Source organism: Podarcis filfolensis (assembly GCF_964270895.1).
Source record: "Podarcis filfolensis genome assembly, chromosome: 2".
NCBI classification, from domain to species: Eukaryota; Metazoa; Chordata; class Lepidosauria; order Squamata; family Lacertidae; genus Podarcis; species Podarcis filfolensis.
This window is the reverse complement of record NC_139605.1, coordinates 2,384,067-2,399,785: the sequence shown is the minus strand read 5'-3', so window position 1 is coordinate 2,399,785 and position 15,719 is coordinate 2,384,067. Positions and strand designations below refer to the sequence as shown.

The following is a 15,719-nucleotide window of genomic DNA, read 5'->3' as shown; positions in this document are numbered from 1 at the left end:
AACAAGACATGGCATGTTCACACCTGATGAAAACCTATTCAGCACAAAGGAGGAAGAATGGTGGGCAGTTTAGTGTGGTCCTCCATTGGATATGTTGGACCCTCTTGCTGCAGCGATGAGGAGTGATGTCACAAGCACACGTGGCGTCACAAGCACGCACTGGGCACCCATAATGTTGGGTGGAACTCAGCACGCTTGATTTTTAACTCCCCTTTTGGATTTTTCTGTTTTGAACAGCCCTGGGATCTTCAATGGACAATTGCCCTGCTGCAATTGTCCATAGAAGCATTATTTCCTTTCCAACAATATCTCTAGCTCTTGGAATGTATTTGTTGGGCTGGAGAGACAGCTAGGGGATGTTGATGGTGTATGAACCATGCCCAGGGGCACCACTGACTGAACTGGCACAGGTGGTCACTGGCATAGTTTTGGAGGACCATACCCATGCAGAACTTGCCATTGGGCCCAATTAGGACTTAAGGGCTTCCATGACAATAACTGGATTTACTCAAATGGGCACACACTTGAATTCAAGATTGGGATGCTGCAATGCACTCTCTCTGGGTCTTTTACTGAGAGTTTCAGTACTTTTGTTGGTTTTTTGAATTCATTATATAGGTCCAACATTTGCTTAAAAACCTCCAGGGAAGGAGAGCCCACAACCTCCAGAGGGAGACGTTCCACTGTCAAACAGTTTTTACTGTCAGAAAGTTTATCCATATGTCTAGTTGGAATCTTGTTTCCTGCAACTTGAAGCCATTGGTTATCACTCCTCCTTTGGAGGTAGGAAAATGGCATACAGGGAAAGTTCTGCTCTCATCTCCAGCTTGTGGGCTTCCCTTTGTGTCAACTGTTGGCCATTGTGAGAACAGGATGCTGGACTTTGTGGGCCTTTGGCCTGATGCAACCTCAGGGCTCTTCTGATGTCAGTCATGTTTTGCCAAAGTCACCTTTACCCTTGATGATATGTGGCAGCCTATTGAGTAAACATGTTTTCTTCGGCTCTGCACCTGCTCCCATCAAGTTTCAGGGGAGATCTTTCTTCCCTTTACAATCATCAGAATCACAGTGAGCTATTTTTATTATTTCCTGAGTCCAAGAAGCCCCCACCCCACCGCTTGAATATTGCCTTTGGGACAAATAAGGTAAATATCGCAATTAAGGGCAGCAGGAAGTTTTTTATTCCACTGTGCCAGAAACATTGGATCTATAAGATATATATCGTGTCACAAAATCTAGGGGGGCAAGATATAGAGCAGGTGAAGTGGGAAGCTACATTTGTCAATTTACTGCAATCTCCGATTTGCAAGAATTTGGGGCTTAGTATAAACAGCAGCTAGTGTTGGGTGGAACAGCTACAAGGAAAGCGTAGCAGGTAGACCCAGAATGATAACACTGCTTGTGTTGCTGCCTCTTGCAACCAATGGGATGCAGCTGAGGGAAAAATGCCCACTGAATCCAATCAAGGAGCGAAAATTAGCTGCAAATTTTTGCAGGCTAGCAGACCACCTCATTAGTGGGGTCACATTTTCAGGATTCTTTAATGCTCAATTTCCTTTCACCTTTTCCAGCAGCCCTGTCAGCAGACTTGACTCGTAAGTAATGATGCATTGATTTATTTCTGCTTCCTACCTACTCTCCATTTCCCGTGATACACTTGTTTTTTGATACCCTTGAATTTTTTCATTTCATTTCATTTATTTAAAGAGTTCTATGTTTCTGTTCAGATGGTGGCTAGGAAAACCCAACCAGAAATTATTATTACTCTTATTGGTGAAAAGCCATGTTGCAACACATCTTATAATATGTTTTAAGTAATTAGTAGGAGTTTTGGCAGGTACTGTTCTCCAAAGCATAACTTGTTTTCTAAAGGGTTGGAAGTGCTTTGGAATGTGTTTCAGTTGCAAGCTTTCTATAGTAAATAAAATGTGAACACATTTCTTTCCCCCATGCACAACAAAATCTATGCAACTGCAAATCATAATTGTCAACTGTGCTTTGTCATTTGCAATGCAGCCTGGGGGTCATTTTGGCTCAAGGGACTTTTGGTAGGTCACCAGAAATGAGGCTGATTTGTGTTCTGGTCTTCCCTCCACACTCCTCCCTTGCAAAGATACTCCAGACACAGGTACAGGTGGACCTATGTCTCTCTTTGCTCTACTTCCTGACCTATTTTCCTAGCTGCCTTTATACGAAAATGAATGTGACTTTCATTTTCACTGAATTGAGACTGACTGTGTGACACACTTTTTTCGCAGCTGGGTGGATAAGAAAAACTCACATGTTATTTCCTCCTCCTTTGCTGTTCGGGATATTAATCACAACCCCAGCCTCTTACCCAACATCACCCTGGGCTACAGCATCTATGATACCTATTCTGAGGGAAGACTGACTTCTGACTCCATGACAGACCTGCTTGCTGGTGGGAAAATCAACATTCCAAACTACAGCTGTGGGAAGCAGAAAAGGCTGCTAGCTGTTCTTGAAAAGAGTGAATTTGACATCTCCACACACATTGCAAGCATATTGGGCATCTACAAGATCCCACAGGTAATCAATGGGTCCAAGTGAAAAGTGAAACACACCTGGCAACATTAGCCACCTGGTTGTTGTTGTTGTTGTTGTTGTTGGCATCTGTCTGTCTTGAAAGACAATGGAATGAGCCTCTGGGATGTAGTCAAACCACTCTGTTGGCAGTATCAAAGTGACCTCCACGGTGCGCAAGCCTGGGCAGTAGGTACAGAAATCCTGGGTTGCCAAGATGACAAGACCTCCCTCTCAGCCTCACTGCTGTGCTCCAAAGAAAAGCAGAGCAATGCATTTGGCACAAGCTTAGCTGCAGGAGTTGCTGGAAGGAGGCAAACAAAGCACCACTCAGCTGGTGCAGGATTTGTGCAGGGTTTACTCCTTAGCCTTTTCTTCTCCCATATGTTGGAGGGTATGAAGGGTTATGGAACTCCCTTGCAGTTGAGTAGAGACAGGCCTCTTTCTTTCTTTCTTTCTTTCTTTCTTTCTTTCTTTCTTTCTTTCTTTCTTTCTTTCTTCAAATGCTCTTTTGAATTCCAAAAAAGCGTACATTCAGAAAAAGAAAAATACATATCCCCACATGATTAGCTTCTTTCATTATAAATAACTTTTATAACGACTTCCGATCGGCCCATTGCGGATCCTAAATGCTTTTAACCTGTCACACTTTTTTTTTATCATTCCAAATGAATCTCCATTATTTTGTTTTCCTATGATTTCCTACATTTCTGCAGCAGTCACTGCAGACCTACCAGTGAATTCATATTTTTACGGTGCTCACTGAGATATTTTCTATACAAGTTCCATTCTCTCCTAAATGTTTGTTCCATGTGGTCTCTTAGTTTCCCCGTCATTCATGCCAACTCTGCATGCTCCAGCCATTTCTCTTGCCACTCCAGTTTGGTCGGGATTGAGTCTCCGTTCCAGTTTCTGGCTATTAACAGTTAAATACCAGTGATTGAGCATTTTCATAAAATTTTACAGTTACAGCATGCAGTAAACCTCAGATCTGTAACAGCTTAAAATTAGCCGCTGTTTCTTTAATACCAAAGTCAGCATGAGTCAGCGGCCTACAATGAATCGGCAAAGCCTGCATGACTCATGAACCTTTGACCTACAAATATCTGTATATATAGAGTGGTCATTGATTGTGTGTGGTGGAGGGTTGCTTGAATGGCAGAAAGTTGGCTGAGTTTGGTGTATGTATAAAGCTGTTAGTCATGGTTGGAGGAGACTTCTTTTAAGAATAAAAGCAGCATTCTGCAAAGTACTCTTTCTCAAGGACTCTTTGTGCTGACTAGGGTCTGAGGACCAGGTAAAGAAGGTCAGAACTCGTTCCTTTTCAAATACTGACAAGATCTTCCTTCCACAATCCTTCTCATGCTTCCATAAGGATATTAGATCTAAATTCTTAGGCCCATTTGACCATCCTACTGACTTTCTAAAGCCTACAGAAAACTTTGCTTTGCTTTGCTTGCAGCAGGCATTTTAATTGAAGTTTGATTATTGAGTTTTACCTTCTTGATCATTTTTTTATTGACTCTTTCTTAACTGCATAGAGAATTTTGCCATTAATCGGTATAAGAATTGCTTGAACTTTTAAAAAATGTTGTTTAAATTCCAAAAAAAAACAGTGATGTTTGAATAAATCTGTCGGCATCTTTCATATAGAAGTATCCAGTCTTAATCCTGAAATACAAGCCACAATTCTCTCTTTTTTTACCAGCTCAGTTATGGCTTTGCTCTTACTGATAAATTCCAGTCCCCTTTTGTCTACCGCATGACACCAAACCAAGAAACACAGTACCAAGGGATGGTCCAACTCCTCCTGCATTTCAGGTGGACGTGGGTCGGCCTCTTTGCTCCAGACAATGACAATGGGGAAAGCTTCCTGAGTACCTTGACACCTCTAATGAACAAAAGGGAAATTTGTGTTGCCTTCACACAAAGAGTACAACGAGAAACTTGGCTATGGATACCCCATGAAGCACCTGCCCTGTGGAGACAAGCCAATGTATTTGTTTACTTTGCAGACTCTCAAAGTGGACTTTTCATAATCATAGAGGTTGAGTCCTTACTTGAAAGGATACAAACTGGGGGGAAAGTCTGGATAACCACAGTTTTTCATAACAAAATTTGGTTACATGATATTGACTGCTTCCGGTATGCCCATGGCTCTTTGTCCTTTGTAATGAAGACCAAAAAAAGGACGAAGAAAGCCTACTATGGGCCAATGTCCTTGGCTAGTCAACGGTATTCAGAAGAAGCATTTGATTGTTCCTATTCAAAGCATGCCTTGTCTGTGAGGGGTATGACCAAATGCAAAGAGAAGGATAATGTGAAGATGCTGCCCCAGGAAGAGATTGAAAGAATCCAGTCCCAAGACAGCTATGTGAATTACCTGAGTATCCAAACTGTGGCTCAAGCTTTAAATGCCGCATATTCATCCAGGTCAAAGAGGTTGTTGATTTTGGGTGGAAGCAACATGGAACTTCAAAAGCTACAGCCATGGCAGGTAATAATCTAGCATGGTCAGATGAATCCAGGCGAGAGATACTTTAGTGCTTACTCAGAGAAGATTAGGATGTAGAGAGAACATGAAACCATGTTACATAATTCAGCCCTGCTTACTCATTGTTGGATTTTCCTCTGTCATTTTAGCTTCATCGTTTCTTGAAAGAAGTCCAGTTCTACTCTAATACTTCAGCTGATGGACAGTACCTGGATGAGAATGGGGCACTGGCCGTTGACTTTGATATCGTGAATTGGGTGCTGTTTCCTAATAACTCTCATGATAGAGTGAAAATTGGGAGAATAGAGAGACTAAAGTCCTCAAATCTGAAGTTCACCATTAACCCAGAAGCAATTGTGTGGCCCAAGCGATTTAAGAAGGTAGGAAAGATTGGATCTGTCATTTTATTAACTATGACATCTGCTATGCTCTAATAACATTTTGAATACTACATATGAGGCTTTGACTGCAATCTTGTGGATGCTTTCTTGAAGCATTCAAAGCCTGCCAAGGAGTCCAGTTCGCTTTGTTGCTTCTTTAAATACTTTGTAAAAGTTTCCCATTCATCTTTAAAGTCACAGTTATCCTTGTCCTGTAGTTTATGTGTCAATTTTGCCAGTTCTGCATAGTCCATCAGTTTCTCTTGCCACAGTTCTTTAGTCGGGGTTTCCTCGTTCTTCCATCCTTGTGCTATTAAGACTCTCGCCACTGTTGTCGCATACATGAAGATATTTTTCAACTTCCTTGGCAGATCTTTTCCCACAATCCCTAACAGAAATGCTTCAGGTTTCTTAACAAATGTTAGATAGAACATTTTCTTCAATTCATTGTATATCATTTCAATTTTTTTAAATTTCATTACAATCCCACCACATATGGTAAAATGTCCCCTCCTTTTCCTTACACTTCCAACACATATTTGAGCTAGTTTTATACATTTTTCCTAACTGCACTGTAGTCATATACCATCTATACATCATCTTCATATAATTTTCTTTCAGCAAAGAACAATCTGTAAATTTGAAATCAATTTTCCATTTGTTGTTTAGTCGTTTAGTCGTGTCCGACTCTTCGTGACCCCATGGACCAGAGCACGCCAGGCACGCCTGTCTCCCGCAGTTTGGTCAAACTCATGCTTGTAGTTTCGAGAACACTGTCCAACCATCTCGTCCTCTGTCGTCCCCTTCTCCTTGTGCCCTCAATCTTTCCCAACATCAGGGTCTTTTCCAGGGAGTCTTCTCTTCTCACGAGGTGGCCAAAGTATTGGAGCCTCAGCTTCACGATCTGTCCTTCCAGTGAGCGCTCAGGGCTAATTTCCTTAAGAATGGATGCGTTTGATCTTCTTGCAGTCCATGGGACTCTCAAGAGTCTCCTCCAGCACCATAATTCAAAAGCATCAATTCTTCGGCGATCAGCCTTCTTTATGGTCCAGCTCTCACTTCCATACATCACTACCGGGAAAACCATGGCTTTAACTATACGGACCTTCGTTGGCAAGGTGATGTCTCTACTTTTTAAGATGTTGTCTAGGTTTGCCATCGCTTTTCTCCCAAGGAGCAGGCTTCTTTTAATTTCGTGACTGCTGTCACCATCTGCAGTGATCATGGAGCCCAAGAAAGTAAAATCTCTCACTGCCTCCATTTCTTCCCCTTCTATTTGCCAGGAGGTGATGGGCCCAGTGGCCATGATCTTCGTTTTTTTGATGTTGAGCTTCAAACCATATTTTGCGCTCTCCTCTTTCACCCTCATTAAAAGGTTCTTTAATTCCTCCTCACTTTCTGCCATCAAGGTTGTGTCAACCGCATATCTGAGGTTGTTGATCTTTCTTCCGGCAATCTTAATTCCAGCTTGGGATTCATCCAGCCCAGCCTTTCGCATGATGAATTCTGCATATAAGTTAAATAAGCAGGGAGACAATATACAGCCTTACCGTACTCCTTTCCCAATTTTGAACCAGTCAGTTGTTCCATATCCAGTTCTAACTGTAGCTTCTTGTCCCACGTAGAGATTTCTCAGGAGACAGATGAGGTGATCAGGCACTCCCATTTCTTTAAGAACTTGCCATAGTTTGCTGTGGTCGACACAGTCAAAGGCTTTTGCATAGTCAATGAAGCAGAAGGAGATGTCTTTCTGGAACTCTCTAGCTTTCTCCATAATCCAGCGCATGTTTGCAATTTGGTCTCTGGTTCCTCTGCCCCTTCGAAATCCAGCTTGCACTTCTGGGAGTTCTCGGTCCACATACTGCTTAAGCCTGCCTTGTAGAATTTTAAGCATAACCTTGCTGGCGTGTGAGATGAGTGCAATTGTGCGATAGTTGGAGCATTCTTTGGCACTGCCCTTCTTTGGGATTGGGATGTAGACTGATCTTCTCCAATCCTCTGGCCACTGCTGAGTTTTCCAAATTTGCTGGCATATTGAGTGTAGCACCTTAACAGCACCATCGTTTAAAATTTTAAATAGTTCAGCTGGAATATCATCACTTCCACTGGCCTTGTTATTTGCAGTGCTTTCTAAGGCCCATTTGACTTCACTCTCCAGGATGTCTGGCTCAAGGTCAGCAGCCACACTACCTGGGGTATAAGAGACATCCATATCTTTCCGGTATAATTCCTCTGTGTATTCTTGCCACCTCTTCTTGATGTCTTCTGCTTCTGTTAGGTCCTTGCCACTTTTGTCCTTTACTATGGTAATCTTTGTACGAAATGTTCCTTTCATATCTCCAATTTTCTTGAACAGACCTCTGGTTTTTCCCATTCTATTGTTTTCCTCTATTTCTTTGCATTGCTCGTTTAAGAAGGCCTTCTTGTCTCTCCTTGCTATTTTTTGGAAATCTGCATTCAATTTCCTGTATCTTTCACTATCTCCCTCGCATTTTGCTTGCCTTCTCTCCCCCGCTATTTGTAAGGCCTCGTTGGACAGCCACTTTGCTTTCTTGCATTTCCTTTTCTTTGGGATGGTTTTTGTTGCTGCCTCTTGTATAATGTTACGAGCCTCCATCCATAGTTCTTCAGGCACTCTGTCCACCAAATCTAAATCCTTAAACCTGTTCCTCACTTCCACTGTGTATTCATAAGGGATTTGACTTAGATTGTATCTTACCGGCCCAATGGTTTTTCCTACTTTCTTCAGTTTAAGCTTGAATTTTGCTATAAGAAGCTGATGATCTGAGCCACAGTCAGCTCCAGGTCTTGTTTTTGCTGACTGTGTAGAGCTTCTCCATCTTTGGCTGCAGAGAATATAATCAATCTGATTTCGATGCTGCCCATCTGGCAATGTCCATGTGTAGAGTCGTCTCTTGTGTTGTTGGAAAAGAGTGTTTGTGATGACCAGCTTGTTCTCTTGGCAGAACTTTATTAGCCTGTGCCCTGCTTCATTTTGAACTCCAAGGCCAAACTTGCCAGTTGTTCCTTTTATCTCTTGACTCCCTACTTTAGCATTCCAATCCCCTATAATGAGAAGAACATCCTTGTTTGGTGTCATTTCTATAAGGTGTTGTAAGTCTTCATAGAATTGATCAATTTCAATTTCTTCAGCACCAGTGGTTGGTGCATAAACTTGGATTACTGTGATGTTAAAAGGTCTGTCTTGGATTCGTTTCGAGATCATTCTATCATTTTTGAGATTGCATCCCAGTACAGCTTTTGCCACTCTTTTGTTGACTATGAGGGCCACTCCATTTCTTTTATGGGATTCTTGCCCACAGTAGTAGATATGATGGTCATCCGAACTGAATTTGCCCATTCCCATCCATTTTAGTTCACTGATGCCCAGGATGTCAATATTTATTCTCGCCATCTCATTTTTGACCACATCCAACTTACCAAGGTTCATGGTTCTTACATTCCAGGTTCCTATGCAATATTTTTCTTTACAGCAGAAACCTTTCGCTTCCAGGCATATCCGCAACTGAGCGTCCTTTCGGCTTTGGCCCAGCCGCTTCATCAGCTCTGAATCTACTTGAACTTGTCCTCCGCTCTTCCTCAGTAGCATGTTAGACGCCTTCCGACCTGAGGGGCTCGTCTTCCAGCGTCATAACTTTTATATGCCTGTTGTCTTTGTCCATGGGGTTTTCTTGGCAGGGATACTGGAGTGGCTTGCCGGTTCCTGCTCCAGATGGATCACATTTGGTCAAAACTCTCCACTATGACCTGTCCATCTTGGGTGGCCCTGCACGGCATAGCTCATAGCTTCTCTGAGTTATTCAAGCCCCTTCGCCACGGCAAGGTAGTGATCCATGAAGGGGATTTTTTTCCCCATTACCTTTCCCAATCTTCCATCATGATGTTATGACCTATATCTTGTGCCCATTTCATCATGACTAATTTTACCTCTTTGTCTTTCATCTCCCATTCTACCAGTATGCTGTATGCGGCCTTGAATAGTTTCACTTTCCCTTCAATCACTTCTATTTGAAACCTAGATCTTGTATAGCTGAATCCTTTCTTGCTGTCTTCCTTATGTTTCATATAATTGTCGATAATGCAACTAACTCTGAAAATGAACTTTGATCTATGATGAGATCTATTAATTTCCATTTTCCATCATGGTCCTTTAATAAGTCAACATATGTGAGCCATTTTCCTTTTTTTCCAAGTGGTTTGAGCAGTAATGCTTCATGTGGTGAAAGCCACCATGGGGTCTTTTGTTCCAATAAGTCTTTGTATCTTTCTCATACTCTCATTAATGATTTCCTAATTATATGGCTGTAAAAGCTTCTATGAATCTTCCCTTTCCCGTACCCTAAGTATGCATGCCAGCCAAATCTGTTGTCATGTCCTTCTAGTTCTAATGCCTCTTGCTTGTCCAATCTCATCCAGTCCCTGATCCATACCAAACAAGCAGATTTGTAATACAATTTAAGGTCTGGGAGGGCAAACCCACCTCTATCTTTTACATCTGTAAGTATTTTATGTTTTATCCTTGGCCTTTTGCCCCCCCAGATAAATCTTAAAATCTCTTTCTGCCATTTTTTAAAGCATTCATCTTTCAGGATGACTGATATTGATTGAAAAAGAAATAGCATTTTTGGCAACACATTCATTTTAATCGCTGATATTTTTCCTAACATCGAGAGATTCATTCTGCTCCATATTTCTACATTTCTTTTTACCTCAAGCCAAATTTTTTCATAGTTATTTTTAAATAGGTTTATATTTCTTGATGTTAACCAAATCCCTAAATATTTAACTTTTTTATGGACTTCAATCTCAATGTTTTGTTCTAATTCGGTTCTTTCTTCTTCCTTCATGTTTTTAACTAATAATTTAGTTTTATTCCTATTTAACTTAAATCCTGCAACTTCCTCAAATTTCTGAATCTTTTCTATTACTTTAGGGAGTGACGTTTTGGCTTCTTTCACTGTTATCACTAAATCATCTACATATGCTTTTAACTTGAACTCACTTTTCCCAGTTTTTACACCTATAATCTCTTTGTCTGCTCTTATATTTCTGGCAAGTACTTCCAGTACCAGGATGAATAGTAATGGTGATAATGGGCATCCTTGTCTTGTTCCTTTTTGAATCTTACAATCGTCTGTTATCACCTGATTTATAATTAATTCTGCTTTTTGTTCTGAATAAATTGCTGCTATTCCTTTTAAAAATTTAGAACCACATCTAATTTGTTCTAAAAACTTTGTCAGGAATTTCCAAGAAATATTATCGAAGGCTTTTTCAGCATGTATAAACATCATTGCCGCTTTCCTTTCATTTTTAGCCTCCAGGTATTCTATTATATTCAAAATATTTCTTATATTCTCCTTCATTTGTCTACCTGGTAAAAACCCTGCTTGATCTTGATGTATATATTCATTTAGTATTTTTTTTAGTCTATTGGCTAATATATTTGCAAACAATTCTATTTCAGTGTTAAAGGCGGGGGGATCAGAAGAACCTAAAAGGTTTCTCTGCCATGCAGCTCTGCAAAAAATCAAAGAAAAAAGTAACTGCCCAAAATATGGTCTGGGGTCACCTGAGGTTATTGGAAGCAAATATCTCCTCTCCGGGATCCTTCCAAAATTCTATTATCTGTGTCCCAAGGTATAAATACACCTTTCACTTTCTCCTTAGTGCTCAGTTTTCTCTTCATGCCTAGACCGTCCCTCGTACAAGATGCACAGAAAGCTGTCTCCCTGGATATTCCAGAAAAGTTCAGGAAGGGAAGCCGCCCTGCTGCTATGATTGTTCTCCCTGCTCTGAAGGGACCATCTCCACTCAGGAAGGTAGGAGAGGATCTCAGAGAAAATGGCCTTTGATGGGAGGATGGGGCAAATATTTGAGCCACTGCAAACATGATGTTAGTAATGGCTAGTTCCGTCATCTGTCAGGTGGAGACCATTGGCATTCTCAGAGAACAATGGAGACATTCATGGTGAGTTCCGGCACTGTCAGGTGTGGACAGTCCTCCCCTCCCTTTGGTAACTTCACAAATAAGAATAAATTAGAAGTTTATAATTTATACTCTTTTTATTCCGTCATCTGGTTGCAAGCAAAGATCCACATCACTCCACAAGTAGAACAGTTGGCTACTCTAAATCCTCCCCCTTCTACCCCGCACAACATCCTGGTGCCAACAAGATGTTCCTCCTGCTCTCTGCATCCTTTGTTCTCTAATACGTATGGACTTCTTAGTTTGTGGGGAGGGGGGGTCCCCCACACTCTCCTATGACATCCTTGCTCGCTGTTCCCTCCCTTCTGTTCTCTTTCCATTATCTCATAGCTAGGTAACTCTGTTCTAATCTGTGCAGTGTTTGTGTCTCTCCCTCTTCAGAGAGGAGCTGATCTGCCTGAGAATGCATTCCCCAATCCTCTGATTCAGACCATTCGCTGACAGGCACCTCTTCTTCTAGAAAATAGCACTGGAAATAAAATAAAATAGTAGCACCTTAGAGACCAACTAAGTTTGTTCTAGGCCTGAGCTTTGGTGTGCATGCACACTTCTTCAGATACTCTGAAACAGAAGTCACCAGACCCTTATATATAGTGGTAGGGTGGGGTGGGGTATTTCTCAGAAGGGTACTAGGGCATGGCTGATTAGCTCAATGGGTAAACCTGCTGAAGACTGATAATGACTGCAATTAGTCAGACAGGAAAAAAGCAAGGGACAGTATGCAGGTGACCAAAAATAGTTTAGCATGTGTAATGAGATATGAATCCATTGTCTCTATTCAGACTAGGTTTCTCCATAGTTTTTCCTTCTGAGAAATCACCAAATGCAATAGTGTTGTCAGCAAATTTCAGGTGTGTGACTGATGTTAGGATACTGAAGGGTGTTTTCCTCTCTGCAGATGCTAATGAATGCACCAGATGTCCAGAAGATCAGCATCCAAATGAGGATAGACATCAATGTGTCCCCAAAATATTTACCTTCCTGTCCTATGAAGAAAGTTTGGGGAGCCTCCTGGCTTCCCTTGCTCTCTCCTTATCCTTAACCACCGGCTTTGTGTTAGGAATCTTCACTAAATACAAAGAAACTCCAATAGTCAAAGCCAACAACAGAGACCTCTCCTACATCCTCCTCATCTCTCTACTGCTCTCCTTTTTGTCCTCCTTCCTCTTCATTGGGAGGCCAAGGAAAGTGACCTGCCTTCTCCGACAAACAGCCTTCTGTATCATCTTCTCAGTTGCTGTCTCTTCTGTCTTGGCAAAAACCATCACTGTGGTCCTGGCCTTCCTGGCCACTAAGCCAGGGAACAAGGTGAGGAGATGGCTGGGGAAGAGTTTGGCCCACTCCATTGTCATTTCCTGCTCCAGCGTGCAAGTTCTCATCTGTACCATCTGGCTGGGGATCTCTCCTCCATTCCCAGATTTTGACCTGAGCTCCCAGCTTGGAGAGATCATTGTCCAATGCAACGAAGGATCTGTTGCCATGTTATACAGTTCCCTTGGCTACATGGGCTTCCTGGCTGCCATCTGCTTCACGGTGGCTTTCCTAGCCAGGAAGCTTCCTGGGGCCTTCAATGAAGCCAAGCTGATCACCTTCAGCATGCTGGTCTTCTGCAGTGTTTGGGTGTCCTTTGTGCCCACCTACCTGAGCACAAAGGGGAAATACATGGTAGCCGTGCAGATCTTCTCCATCTTGGCCTCCAGTGCTGGGCTTCTGGGCTGCATCTTCATTCCCAAATGCTACATTATTATATTGAGGCCTGATTTCAACACAAAGGAGCACCTGACAAGAAAAAACTAAATATGACATTTGATCCTTAGTTCTAGGGGTATCATAAAATTGTACAGGTAGAAGTCCCAGCCACAATCTCAACTGCAGTTAAACTGTTTATGACCCATAGCAGGATTTCATAAGCTGCTTAAGAAGTTGCAAACTGAATTACTAAAGTACAAAATGTACTTAGCTAAATTAGAAGAAAATGATATTGAACTGGGTACATAGGGATATCTTTAAATGTTGTATGGGATTCTGATACAACTAATACCACTACTACTTCTAATAATAATAATAGTAATAATTTATTTCTCCAACCACTCTGGGAGGCTTACAGTACATATTGAAACATAATAAAACATGAAACTTCCTGATACAGAGTTGCTTTCAGATGCCTTCTAAAAGTTATGTAATTCTTTATCTCGTTGACATGGGGCGGGGTGTTCCACAGTGAATGTGCCACAACTGAGAAGGCACTCTGCTTGCTTCCCTGTAACCTCACTTCTCGCAGTGAGGGAACCACCAGAAGGCCCTCGTAGCTAAATCTCTGTGTCCAGAAACGTACTGGGAGCATTCTCAGAAACGTACTGGGAGCCCGTGAAGATCCTTTAGGACTAATGTTACACGGTTTGGGCGGCGACTCCCAATCAACCAGTCTAGCTACCGCATTGTGGATTGGTTGTAGTCACTGAATCTCCTTCAAGGGTAGCCCCACGTAAAGTACAATGTAGTAGTCCAAGTGGGAGACAACCAGGGCCTGCACCACTCTGGGGAGACGTTCTGCGGGCAGGTAGGGTCTCAGCCGGTATCTACAAAGTTGATACACATTTACAAATAGTTTATGAGAAGTGAGATGGTTTTGGCAGAAGGCTCTTGATGAGGATTAAAAATGCAAGGCTAGGAAAAACACAGAACATGGAAGGACATGACTAAAGTTTTGGTTTTGGACCGGACATGGACATGGACATTGTTTTTAGATAGTAAGAAAGGAGATGAGTGGTCTCAGGAAAATTAAATTGTTAGACTTGGACATAAAGAGAACTTGGCTAGAGTTTTGTTTCATCTAGAGAATATCGGTATGCATGTGATAATGGCCTCATGTAGGCATTTTCTAGTTTCTTTGCCAACAATTTAATATCACAAATGATGCTTGATTTTCAATGCTAACAATTTCAAAGTAATACTAACAATTTTCAAAGTAAAGACTTAGTTGGTCTTTAAGGTGCTACTGGAAGAAAAAAATATTTTTTTGTTTTAACAATTTCAAAGTATAGCACCAAGTGTATTTAAGTCAAGCGATTGTCTGCTCTTCAGAAATAGCTGCACCTGGGCATAATCCGTCTCTCTGGAAATACCTTTGCTGCTTTGCATGTGTCAATTTATACTGATCTCTCATGCTGGTTCCTTCAGATTTCTTCCCTGTATTTCAGACTCTAATTCTTGAAGTAAAATCTCCTTTTATGACATTATTTCTGGTGTCTTTCTGTATGGTCTTAATAACTGACAAGCCCCTCATCTGTCTAGAATCTGTACAATTGCTGCCCGCAGTCAGACATCTCAGTTTGATTAATCTCACACCATTAGAGGGGTGACTGTAAATTAAAATCCTGCACAACAAACAACAAAAAAGGCCTTCTCCACCATATCCCTCAATGAGGTTGCTCAGTAAGGATAAATTGATGGGAATTAGGAGTGTAATCCCAAATATAATCCCTAATTCTGGTGCTAAAAATAAATTCCTGATGTGAGTATGTGCTCAGAGGAATCCTGGACCTTAGTTCTGAATTACACATTGGGAGATTGCTGCAGAAATCAGCTCCAGTGTGCTTACAGGCTTCCTTGGGGTATCTGTTTGGCTGATGTGAAAACAGGATGCTGGACTACATTAGCCTCATTCCTCCCAACACAGGTGCAGGGCTCATCTGATGTTCTTATGATGCTCCTCCCCATATTATTTTGCACCAGGCTCTGGTTTAACTAGAAGCTTGGGTAAAGCAAAGTAGGCCCTGAGTGTCTAATAGTGATAGAAGGGGCAGAGTTGAGAATTTCATCTTAACTGAGAGCTCCCATTATTGCTCTACTCACTTTATCCAGCAGCAGAGTTGTTAATGGATGAGGTGCAAAAGGGATGGCACCTAGTGGTCAGCAGCAGAAGAAGCAGCTTAATGCAGAGCCAAACAGCAATAAGAGAAGGGGAGAGAAAAAGGGTCTCTTCTCCCCTTAAAGAACCAGCGTGGTAAGGGTATTAATATTTACAATAGGTGGTCATGTGTCCAATGAACGTGAAATGGATCCAATTCCAAGTTACTGGGTCAGATAAACAAAAACAAGACATGGCATGTTCACACCTGATGAAAACCCATTCAGCACAAGGGAGGAAGAATTGTGGGAAGTTTAGGGTGGTCCAACATTGGAGATGTCAGACCTGCCTTTTGCAGCGAAGATGTGACATCACAAACACACATGACGTCACAAGTACACACTTTTGTTGTTGTGTAGTCATTTAGTCGTGTCCGACTCT

General features: G+C 41.8%; 1 protein-coding gene across 1 annotated transcript; it reads left to right on the top strand.

Moving 5' to 3' along the window:
• Positions 1–1,386: 1,386 nt before the first annotated feature.
• Positions 1,387–13,225, top strand: LOC310758060 (vomeronasal type-2 receptor 26-like; the record flags this gene model as incomplete). The annotated part of the gene is made up of 6 exons (XM_083603998.1): positions 1,387–1,595; positions 2,259–2,550; positions 4,253–5,041; positions 5,188–5,418; positions 11,135–11,261; positions 12,327–13,225. 6 exons carry the CDS (start codon positions 1,387–1,389, stop codon positions 13,223–13,225), a joined length of 2,547 nt encoding a protein of 848 aa, XP_083460124.1.
• Positions 13,226–15,719: the final 2,494 nt, after the last annotated feature.